At 50.0% G+C, this 11646-nt stretch overlaps 3 protein-coding genes across 3 annotated transcripts; 2 read left to right on the top strand and 1 right to left on the bottom strand.

Annotated features, from left to right (window-relative positions):
- Positions 1-712: 712 nt before the first annotated feature.
- CPAR01_16393 (uncharacterized protein) lies at positions 713-1964 on the top strand (the record flags this gene model as incomplete). Its single annotated transcript, XM_060500638.1, has 6 exons — positions 713-746; positions 814-899; positions 949-1160; positions 1209-1296; positions 1365-1653; positions 1705-1964. 6 exons carry the CDS (start codon positions 713-715, stop codon positions 1962-1964), a joined length of 969 nt encoding a protein of 322 aa, XP_060340819.1.
- Positions 1965-2419: 455 nt separating this feature from the next.
- On the top strand, positions 2420-3829 carry CPAR01_16392 (uncharacterized protein; the record flags this gene model as incomplete). Its single annotated transcript, XM_060500637.1, has 1 exon — positions 2420-3829. One exon carries the CDS (start codon positions 2420-2422, stop codon positions 3827-3829), a length of 1410 nt encoding a protein of 469 aa, XP_060340818.1.
- Positions 3830-4111: 282 nt separating this feature from the next.
- CPAR01_16391 (glycosyl hydrolase family 18) lies at positions 4112-10625 on the bottom strand (the record flags this gene model as incomplete). The annotated part of the gene is made up of 18 exons (XM_060500636.1): positions 4112-4902; positions 4984-5509; positions 5575-6026; positions 6091-6226; positions 6320-6749; positions 6808-7896; positions 7952-8244; positions 8348-8422; positions 8497-8631; positions 8700-8922; positions 9016-9022; positions 9088-9289; positions 9348-9377; positions 9435-9763; positions 9823-9962; positions 10028-10184; positions 10246-10406; positions 10462-10625. The coding sequence occupies 18 exons, from the start codon at positions 10623-10625 to the stop codon at positions 4112-4114; spliced, it is 5340 nt and encodes a 1779-aa protein (XP_060340817.1).
- Positions 10626-11646: the final 1021 nt, after the last annotated feature.

Genomic DNA, 11646 nt, shown 5'->3' with positions numbered 1-11646 from the left:
CTCTTCGAAGCCGTTCTTACGATGCGCGACAAATCCGGAATCTTCAGAGGCCCAGGTTGGGTGCGACGCCCAGTCGTCGTTCAACACGGAATTGCAGAGTTCATCGCGGCCGCTGCAAGGCTTGAGACCCTAACCCTAACCCTAACCCTAACCCTAACCCTAACCCTAACCCTAACCCTAACCCTAACCCTAACCCTAACCCTAACCCTGATATTACTAAATTATATCGTAGTTAATAAAAAAAAGGTCGAATAGTTATATTAAACTATTTTAATAGCGCGCTCGCTTATTTAGCGCGCTCGCTTATTATTTACGTTATACTTTATATTATTTATTAATATTATCTCTTAGAGCTTTAAATAGACATTTTACTTTAAAATTAAGTAAGTTCTCCTATTTATTACTTACCCCCTTATATCTTAATTAACACCTACCCCCTATTTATATCGCTCCACTTTTTACTTAGGTACGGATTTTAACTATTACCTAGTAAGTGTTTAAAGCTACCCATATAATAGGACCCAAAAGTCGCCGGCATTGCTAACTACATAACATTTCAATAGGCAGACGGTATTATCGGAGTCCTTGCGGCATCCGGTTCAATTAATAAAGGATTAGAGATTAGCAGTGTGGTCTTTAGTTACGTAAGTTTTTAATTGCCCACAAAACCTATATTCGACTCATCGTTATTATTAAAACCGTTGTGGGAAAGATGGGAAGAGTCGCGATCGTTGGTAGTACGGGAAGTGAGTGAAATTCTTCAAGTTGCAGAAGGAAAGGGTTTTGCTTTTCTTAGCTTGGTCTCGGTTCTAGGACTGACTCTGGCAGACTTGGCACGGGAAGTGATTGATACAGTCATAGCGAAAGGAAATCATTGGCTTGTTATATGTAGTCGCAAGGTTAGTAACTAGTGTTCATAAACATCTTGAGTTGCTAACAAAGGCTTAGGCTCCTGACACTAATGCTCAACACAACGTACAATACGCACAAGTGGATTATGATGATACATCATCCATTCATAACGCATTCCGCGGCGTTGACACTGTGTTGTCCTTTATTGCGACGGCGGATAGTGACGAAGGATTCGAAGTGCAAAAGAAGTTGATCGATGCGGCGATTGAGATGGGCGTGAGGAGATTTGCACCCTCAGAATGGGCGGCGTAAGTTATTCTCTTCTGATGATGAAGCAACTAATAACACAAATGCAGTGCGAACCAGAGCCAGATCGCACATTACCAATTCAAGGATCGAACCCAGAAGTACCTGGAGGAGGTGAATCAATCAAAAGAGGCAAGCGTTTCTCTTCAACATAGATATAGAGGCCCAGCTACTTGAACTTGCAAATTAATGTTCAGCGATGATAGGTCATAGAGTATTGTCTCTTCCAGCCTGGATTTTTCACCAACTACTTTGCCCATCCCTATGCAACTACTCAACACTTTGCCATGTTCGGCATGTTCGTGGACTTCGAGCAACGACGGGCAATCATCGTTGACAATAGTATTGCCAAATTTACACTAACTACTGTTGAAGATCTTTGTGCAACGGTTGCAGATGCCCTGGACTACGGAGGAAAATGGCCGCCAATTGGTGGTATGAGTGGATCCACGATTGATGTTGCTGGCCTGATCGCCCTTGGCGAATCGATTCGCGGTAAGTTTATTTCAAAAGACATCGACTGAGATATTTGCTTACAACTCACAGGAGGACCCTTTCAAGTCGACAGAGTGTCTCTGAAAGATGTGCAAGACAACACATTCAGCACGACATGGGTCCCAATGATTGAACATCCCGGCGTGCTAGTTGCAATGCGCGAGGCCGTCTCAAGGAATGTTTTACGTGAATACCTACTTGGGATCGAAAGAGGGGCCTGGTCAGTGACCGATGAGTGGAATCGTTGCCTAAATCTCCCTTATACAACTGCCGAGCAGTATCTGCGGAAGGTTTGGGCAAATAAACAATAAGACTATCCGTTCAGAAACGGCTATTTAGTTATGAGATGTTTTGTAGTCGTGCCCTCTGTCACTTTACAACGTACGTTTCTACTCGAGTATTCGCTATCGGAACGTCGAGATGTAAAAACATGTACAACCATTTCCAACTATTCGACACGCGGCCCTGTTAGCCCATCCATCCTGCTCCCACCCTTCTGGGAAACCCCGACGCGTTCCGGAATCTATTCGAAGCAGGTATTGGAGGAAGGAAGACTGCCTGTTTTAGACAAGATGGATACTCTTGGCAAACAGGGGGGGTTTTCTTAGTCAGCAGTGCAACCCCCTCTCCGAGGGATTTCTGCAAGCCATTCTAGTCTGGCAGACATGTTGATCCTTCACACAACTCACAAAAGGCTTACAAGTGATTTGTCGCAAATGCCAGGAAAAGACATTCACTAAGAGAGTACCAAGCCAGCGCAGTCCAAATGGCTGAACCCACTCCATCGGAAGACGGCACGTTCAAGAATGTCAGCGTTACAAGCAGCGAAGAGTCTTTGCAACAGTTTCAAGATGACTTCTCGGGGTCCCGCACCAGTCGCCGCGAAATCGTCAAGAGGCTTCACTATACTATCAACCTGCCACCCGTTAGCGAGAAGCGTATGAAGAAGCTCCAAAGTACCCGCGAAGCTGCCGCCAACAACGCTGCCTTTACGCAAGCCATCATGGATCTTTTCCAACTTCTGAGTGATTGGAAAACCGGCGACATCACTCTCGTCGTCAGGGTCGCTTCTCCTTCGGATACAGACGAGGATCTATTTGACTCCTTGGATAGCAGTCACTCTGGCAGCCCAATTTGGGATGTGCGTAACGACTTCCAGTATATCAGCTTCGACCAGACACTGAATTTCACGTCGGGCCTTGCACAAGTTCGGGCCATCTCCAGCGTGGATCTTCGAGAAGACTTCAGCAACGTCAAAAGACGACTTCATCCCGCCTGCATCACTACTATATCCCAGGCACTCCCCGACGTCAAGGCTCTGACGTGGGACTGCATCATGCCCTCACGCCGCCTTGAGTCCTCAAGAAGAGAAATCCGTCTCGCTCTCGCAGAGACCTTGAAGCATGGCGCTTTCACCAGCCTCAAAGGCCTTGACATTTATCTCGAAGATCCAGACCCGTTGAACGAAAGCTCCGATCCTGGGGCATTTTGTCAGAGTCCCGAGGAAGACGTTCTTTCATTGGCTATAAGCAGAATCTTACAGCTCCCTGCAATTGTCAAAGTGCAGTTCACGGGTCTCTGGACTATCGCCCCGGCAGCTTTTGAGGCGGCAACAGAGTTTGGGTCCTTATTAGAGTCGGTAAACATTGAGGCCAGCGGAACAACCCCCGACGGGAAATGGCTTAGCATTGGGGAAGAAGAGGACGATGTGGATCAGAATGAGCCAGACTCAGACTCGGACTCTTGTGAGGCTGCTTTTGACTCGTCGGACTCGGATACGTCCGACTTTGTTCCGGAGCATGAATGGGAACGGGAAGCAGGGAACTTTCCGGCGAACTCGTGGAGGACTTCTATCGATACCGAGGTTTTTTTGCCGCATATACTACCTCTCGTCAAAACCACACTTAAGATGTCACCACTCCGGACTCTAAAATACGGGTTTCAAATGCAGCCGTCGCCATTCTTCGTCGAGTATTATGCACCGGGAGTCGAGAATGTCTCGGCGAAAAGAGAGTCAAATCGGCGCGGACATTTCGAACGGGAAAATGCTAGCCGGTCAAGATGGTATCTCACGGTTGTGCAAGGCTTTGACGCGTCCTGGACCGTGCCTCCTGATCTGATCAGTGCAATCGAAGAGACTGGTGGATGCTATTTCTGGGATGGACCCAGTACTTAAGCAGTTGCATGCAAATGAATGAAGGGCTTGACTCATCGTCTCGTCCCTACGCTACTCTAAGGGAATGTCCATGATATGGTCTGGTCATATTTCGGAGAGGATAGTTATTCTGTCATTTGAGGTTTGTATCACACATATTGGTGTGAGTACCAAAGCTTGGATCTCTATTCTTTTCGAACAGGCAGTATTGAATTAACTTGATTACAAGGGTAGACTTCAGGACGCATATACAGTGTACGAGCATCATCTGAGTTGCATAACCTAAACTATTCTTCAAGCTGTCTACGGCATTGGGTTCACCCATTTACCCTTGATTTCATCATCGTAGACCTTGCGTAGCGCTTGGATGGTGGCTCTCCTCTTCTTCCTATCATCGTCATCCTTTGATGCGTCGGTGCCCTGGAGGACCTTCTCCGCCACCGGGATGTACGTGTCTAGCAACTTGACCAGCTTACCTCCTGCGATCTCAGCGCTGGTCTTGACAAAGCTCAGCCAACTCTGCTGGAGGTTGCGCTTCGTCCAGGAACCCTCGCTAACCAAGTGATCCTCCATGACGTTCAGAGCTATACCCACACGAGTGGCCTGCTCGCGGTACAGCGCCGAGAGCTCGGGTTCGAGAAGATACTTGAAGGTGACTACAGTGATCTTCAGCGTCCGGAGTGCTTGATCTAGAGGTGTGCCCTCCATCCACTGGGCCGCCTTCTCCAAGCTGGCCTCTTCTTGGAGTCTAGCGCCGGAGCCAAAGGACTTTTGCTTCTGCCAGTTGACCGGCTCAATGACGGAGATAAATTCCTCAGGGTTAAAACTGGCTGCTGGGTAGGACTGTTGGACAACCCAAGTGATCGGGTTGACCTTGGCTCCGTTGGCATCGAGAGGGTTCGGGGTATAGCCCATCCAATCGCCCGCTTTCATTGCTCGGCAGAGGTCCCTCACCCCACGCCCATCTGCGCCTTCGATACTCAGCCAGCGTTGAAAAGTCTGGGCTTCCAACACGTGCTCGATAACGTATTGCTCATTATCGCCCTTCTTGTTTTTAAGAATCTGCTCTCCTCGTTTCTGGATGCTGCTAGCCACTGTGAAATGCGATATTAGTTGACGTCGCTGGAAAACCGAAAGAAGGGATAGTATAAGCGTCGAGAACAACTGATACTTACTATTCGAACAATCGGACCAGTCGTTGCTATCGTAAATGAACATTTCTCCGCGGTCCAACGAGGACCAGTCCAGCCAATTGACATTATAGAGTGCAGTACCAGCGCAAACGGCAAGAGTTTTGCCGGCACGCTTCTCCAAGTCGCGTTCGAGGAGGCCCGACTGGTACGTGGGGTTCGTGCTCGAGTTGCTCGTAAAGTCATCGTCGGCAGTAACTGAGCGCTTAGTAACGGCGCCCCACGAACCGTCATCCTCACCCTCGTAGAAGCCATCCACGGCCGTGATCTCATTGCATGCCTTTTGCTTTTCGGCGCCGCCCTTGGGAGGGCATGTCTTCTCCTTGCTGTTGGGCTTCAAGTCTGATTCGTAGGGTATGATTCGCTTTTGCAGGCTGGGGAGTGAGATAACGAATGGCTCGATGTCGGTGATTTCGGTTGAGTTGAAGCCAGAGCCGATCAGGCGTCGCTCTGTTGCCCCTGATGCACACTGCCATTCCTTGCCATTTCCGGGAATAAGATTTTTCTCAATCTGAGTGACCTGTGTCAGCATGATGGAACTTGCTCACGTGGACAGCCATCTCAGGGCCTAGTTACCTGCTTGAATGTGTGCGTCTGAGGAGTCCACTTGAATATCTCGGGAATTTTTGCCTGGGCGATAAGAGACATGCCGGCATCCACACCATAGCCGAAGCCGCAGTCGAGGTCGGAATCGACCCTCATGCGGACCCAGGTGTCAGCCACGAGCTCAACATCGGTGGTGGCGATGCTCCAGACATCGTCGAACTCGAGACCAAAGACCATCGTGGGCATCAAATGAAACTCAACATCTCCGTTGCCTTTCATCTCGGCATCAAAGGTGGGTTCGGCAAGATCTCTCCTGTCAATTCCACGCTTAGCCTCGGAAAGCTCCTTCGGATCGAACTTCTCCGTGTGTTGAGGGTAGGTCTGCTGGATGTCCCAGTCAACAATGTTGACTCTGGCTTCGACACGTCCCTCGACCGTGATGTCGGCCTTGATCTCTCCTCGAAGATCGAGGCGGGGGCCAACTAGATATTCTGTCAGCGAGCTACTTCAATTTGCATTGTCTCTCAGACATTGGAAGATACTTACGCGAGCCAAATCCAGGAATAACAAAACTGGCGCCTTGGAAATAGATGGGAGCAATGTTAAACGCTTCGGAGTCCCAGTGTAGTGACATCCTAGCGTCGAGGGTGAAGACGGCATTCACGCTTCCCTGCAAAAAGGCCTTTAGCACATATTCAAAGTCTCATGAAACCCACAAAAAACGACGAAATATGCATAAAAACACCTGAGAATAGCAGCGAAAATGGAAACATACCTTGTTGGCGAAATGCAAATAAGACTTGCTGAGATCCAGGCCAGTCTCCGAGTTGAGCGTCGTGATGAGGGCAAACCCGAAAGACGTTGCCATCTTGATGCCGGCAGTCGCGACAGCGTCGATCTTGCCCTTGAACTCACCGCAGTCCCACTCTTCTCGCAATAAGACTGCGGAGAGGTCTTCCTCGTAGAGATGGCGCTTCTCCGTCTTGACGATCTCGACTTCAACGAGACTCTCCAGCCATTCGAGGACGTCGTCACCGAACCATCGCTTATGCAGATCCTTCTTCGACAGACCGCCAAAGTGGTTATCGTCGCGCCACTCCTCTTCGAGCCATCTCTTGTGGTTGCCACCGAATTCTTCGAGGGACCTCTTGCGCTTCTTCGATACCGGGCGGGTGACGATATGGTCCCAGTAGCCCTCCTGGTTCCTGTGTGGACGACGGAGGTTAGGATGAATTACTAAATGTGAAGAATAGGGGTACTCACGAATAATCGATACGAAGCTGTGTGTCGCCGTACTCTCTAGGAACAAGCTTAAAGTTGTAGCCAAACGTGAGGTCATAGATCACGGGCGGGCTTGCCGTTCGTCGAGTGAGGTGTCCCGGCAACGTCTGGTTATGGGAAACCTCCAGGCTCTCAACGACGGCATACTTGCCCGGTCCGCAGCCCTGATCTTGCGGCATCTCGATGATGGTTCCTGGTGCACCATTTCCGAGGAAAAGCTCTTTGCAGTTGCTATCCTCAGAATCGTTCATGCACACCATCTGAACAGTCTGCACGCTAAGAGAGTGAGCATCGTTGCAGTTGAAGAGCTCCCAGTGGGAGCCGTCGCGCTTGTCGAGGGTGACTTGGATTTCTGTAGGACTGGCCATGACGTAGAATTGAATAGCAGATTTGTTCGGATCGTCGTTGCTGCCGCCGGTTTGCGAGCCGCCCCAGGTGTCGTCTGTCTTTGTGTTGCCCTTGGTCTTGACATCGTTACCGGTAGGGGGGTCGGGGAACAGGTCTTTCAGGGCCGCCGGGAGGAAAAGGTTAGAGCCACTAGGCGGATCGCAGCAGAAGATACGCGCGCGATTCGGGTCGGGATGCGGGAAGCACATCTCACCACCACCGGCTCCGGCCCAGGTGAGCATGACCTCCGTGTTAAGGTCGCAGTGAGCGTCGAAACAACTTCCGGGCTTGCCCTTCCATTCGCAGTTCTTCCACTTCTTGAACTCTTCGTCGTCGCAGCACCAGAGACTGATCTTCTTCCACGTGTATTCGTCTAAGGCATCTTCGAGCGCCGTACCCGTGAGACTCTGGAGATGTTTGAGATCGACATCCGGAGACTTTTCGCCAATGTTGCCGTTCCCAAACGCGCCAGAGAAGGTGAGTGCCTTTTGTCCGCTTGGGCACTTTTTTCCATTGTCGTGGAACCTGCACTTGTCGCCGTCGCTGTTCTCGGCCTTGGTTTTGCAGCAGTACATCTTGTTTCCGTCTTCACAGTACTTGCCGTCGCCCCATTTGTTCATTTGGAGGCCGACCTCGCCAAATTCGCAACGGCCATTGCAGGTTGGTGCGTCGCCTTGGCTTCTCCTATATGGCTATCAGCGACATGGTTTGGGACAATAGACAAAGGTGTAGGTCTTACCATTTACAGTCCTTCGGATCCGGTGCAGAGTTGACGGGACAGCAGAGCGTGCTGTCTTCTTCGGAGGAGTGTCGCGTGAAGAACGTAGCATCTCCACATGGTTGAGTTGTGACGGCCTTGAAGCCAGCTTTGTCGCACTTGCCTCCACAACCAGTGACGTAGCAATTCTGGGCTCCTAGCTGCTCCCATGTGGCCGCTCCATCTTCAGAAAGGGTTTGTCGCAAAGCCAACGCCTTGGTGGTCGGGCCAACGACAGCACCGAGGGCGTCTAGGTTGTCCGTGTCTTGGTCAATCTAGAAAGCAGTCAATACCCAAGCATGATTTCGATGTGCATCCGTGTTCTTCGGGAAGCCAGATGGCATGCATATGCAATGAATGACGGGTGTGCCGACTTACCGACCAAATCAGCAGCCCGCCGAGGCCTTGCTCGTTTGCAAAATCGATCTTGGCCTCGATGGTTTCAGGGTCATCCTAGATGAAGTCAGCATATGCCTTCCTTCACGAAGGCTGACATCAACTTGATGCGATAAAATGACTCCACATACGTAGCTAACCCATTGGTTCTGGTTCCAAACAATGTACTTGATTTGGTGCTCCTTGTCGTAGTACGGCTTGAGATTGTGTTTCTTGATGATATCCTCAATCTCACGGTACGCCAACGTTCCAGAATTTGCAGTGCACTGATTTCAAACTGTCAGTAAATGAATGATGAACTCATCCATACTCAAGTGTAAGAACACCAACTTACCGGACCAGGAGCTGCACCTCCGCGAAACTGGCATCCAGGCTTGTTGCAAGCCGGGTCCGTCAGCTCGAAAGAGCGACCGTAGAAACCAATGCCAAGGTTGAGCTTCTCGGGAGGAATGTCATTGCGCCAGTACAGGTCAAGTGCGAGCTTGATCTCAGTGAGATTTGAGTGTGCGAGAACATTGGAACCGATGGGGTTCCAGGCATCCCAAACGCCGTGAAGACTGTCTCAAGTTAGCCAGGAACTGAGCACACCCATGAGTAGATGGCTCCCCAAAACCGGCAAGGTAAGGCTCGTCTCAGAAGCTGCGACTTACTCGTAACCTACAAGATCGAATTAGAAATTTTGGCTTCGGAACGTCATAGGATCGCGAAGAAGAAATACTTACTCATAATGTTCACAAAGTCGACAGCGTCAGTACTTGCCTTAAGATCGAAGTGTCGCAGATACCAGAAACTAGTCGGCGTAGTGAATGACACAAAATATTCAAGGGGTTGGTTCTTGATGGCCTCCTTGAGTTCCTTGAGCAGGAGTGTAAAGTTCTTGCCATCTTCTTCCGCGCCGCCGCGATCATCAGCTCCTGGATATTCCTTCGGGAAGATTGTTAGCGAATTGCAAGACGGACGTTGAAGCAGAGCTCAAACATACCCAATCAAAATCAACACCATCGAAACCATACTAGAATTCAACGTCAGCTAGAATGACCCGGATCAAGGGTCAGGATATGTTTATCACTTGGCGCATAAAGCTCATGAGATTGCCGATGAACTTGGATCGGTTTGCTTTACTGCTTGCAACATCGTGGAAGACGAGCTGGGTTGCACCAGGGTCGTTAAAGGTCCACCCTCCAAGGGCTACCATGACCTTAAGAGCTCGGTTCTGCTTCTTCATGGCGGTCATCTTGGAGAAGAGATTCGGCTCCAGGTCGTCCATTGGAACGATCTGAAAGTCGTTGGGCGAGACGTAGGCGAAGGAAAACATAAGATGAGTCAACGCTCCCACGGGCATTTGGTCGATCGACATGCCATTGCATGCTCGGGAGTGTACCCATGCCTCGTAGTAACCTTAGCAAGTCAGTGATCCAGGCTATCTTCTGATACTGTTGTAAGAAGAGATAACGTACCAACAACTCTTTGACGGACATTTCCGTTAGATGACCCTGACCCTGGCTGGTCGCAATTGCTCTGGCAGCTGGTTTCTTCATCGTCGGTCTTTTTGCAAAAGTCTTCGGTCATGCCGCAAAAGCCAAATGGCGAGCAGCAACTGCATATCCACACACCACAATCAGCATCTATCTCGTGAGATGATTGGAAAGTTGTGAAACTTACACGTTCAGAGGGCACTCCTTGCCCTCTGTTTCGGCATATCGGCCACACTCTGCCTTTGCATCGCAGTTGCTCCAGCATTTGTCATTAGGAGATTGGCCGTTTGTGCCACAGGCCTCCGGGCCGTAGTTGCACCACCCGGTCTTGGCACAGCAAGCGCCTGTTCATCAATCAACGTTAGATAGAGCCAACTCACGCTGAAAACCGAGACAGAAACTAACCGTTGCCGCAAGGTCTGAATTCGTTACAACTGTAGTCCTGCTCTTGAGTCACCTGGCGACCCAACAGCAGATCACGAGTTTGAATCGCTGCCAGTTCGACACTGGTAGGGCAAAGGGGAAGGTTCCGATCCTGAGCTGGTTTGACTGAGTAGTCGAAAGGGCTGCCACAAAAGACATTAGAAACATGTCCCTATAAGCAGAATTCCATTTACGAACTGGTAGGCTTCGTTACGGCATGTTGTGGTTGCCAATTCGGCTTTCGATGGGCCATCTCGGCTGCCGGTAGGAAAAGCAGAGGAAAATAGTGAGAAAAGAGAAAGGAAAATGATAACGAATGTAGAGGAAGGAAACTGTCGAAAGAGTGTGTTGTGGCCTGCCATTGTGGCGGCTAAGAATGCTGTCTGAACGAATGAATGACAACTACCAAAGGCAAAATGAAGCCAATTTGTCCTGAGAAAGAAACATCATAATTTTGCCCCGACGAGTGAATCCTAGAGTACATGTATTCTTACAATCCCTCGGATTTGTCTGCCCCACTACCCTGGAAAGGGTCTTTCGAGGAGACTCTTCGCCTCGAGCACGGAGATTTTCGGACGCTCCCGACGACAGGGGTCTCCATCTGCAGGCTGCAGGTTCGCGCTGATGACTTTCAGGCACCACGCGGGTTCTGCAGGGGAAGTCGACAAGGGTCGGGCGGCCGCCGTGTGCGAGCCTCTGGGTGCCATAGTGGACTTAAAGTCGCGATAAAGTCGGTCTCGGGACTTGGCACAACCTGAATTAACTTAGCTCACGGAGTAAGCTTCTCTTTCTTAAGCATCGGGAGGAATTAGCGCTTACACGTTGTATTTGCCGCAATCCTTCACTGGGGAGTAAACCCCATCTTCGTTGCGACTAGCATTGGATGCAGAAAACAGGAGAATGGGTATTTGCAACCTGCACAATTCTAATTACCGCATGCCTATGACCGGCCCTGAATCCTTCGCCAAGCCGGACTCGCCATCTTTGGCGAAGAATTCAACGAAATCACACTTCAGTTGGAGTCTAGAGTGCAACTAGTAAGCCGGAAAGTGGGCGTGATGCTCACCTGGTCAGCGCAGCAATCATTTAGAATGCAGGAGGGCTGAAATTGACGGTGTCAGGCAGCATCTTTCACATGAACGCGATCCATTTCGGTCGTTGGCGTCGGTGTTGCCAAGATCGTGGCCGGTATCCATTGCCGCAACGTACTTCAAGTTCATATTATGATTGTGATCTACCCATGCGCGATTGCTTTCTCCTCGGTTCCTCACCAGAGCCTTTTTGGTCTTCCGTTTGTCCTTTGAGTCTCGAGAATCTCGAACTCCCACAATCCTTATTCCTGTCTTCTTGACAGAGCCTCTCGTTTAAGCCATTCCCGCCAAT

This window comes from Colletotrichum paranaense (assembly GCF_030867605.1).
Source record: "Colletotrichum paranaense strain IMI 384185 chromosome Unknown Scaffold_24.1, whole genome shotgun sequence".
In the NCBI taxonomy this organism is placed as follows: domain Eukaryota; kingdom Fungi; phylum Ascomycota; class Sordariomycetes; order Glomerellales; family Glomerellaceae; genus Colletotrichum; species Colletotrichum paranaense.
Note: the sequence above shows the minus strand (reverse complement) of the source record. Positions and strands in the feature narration are given on the sequence as shown.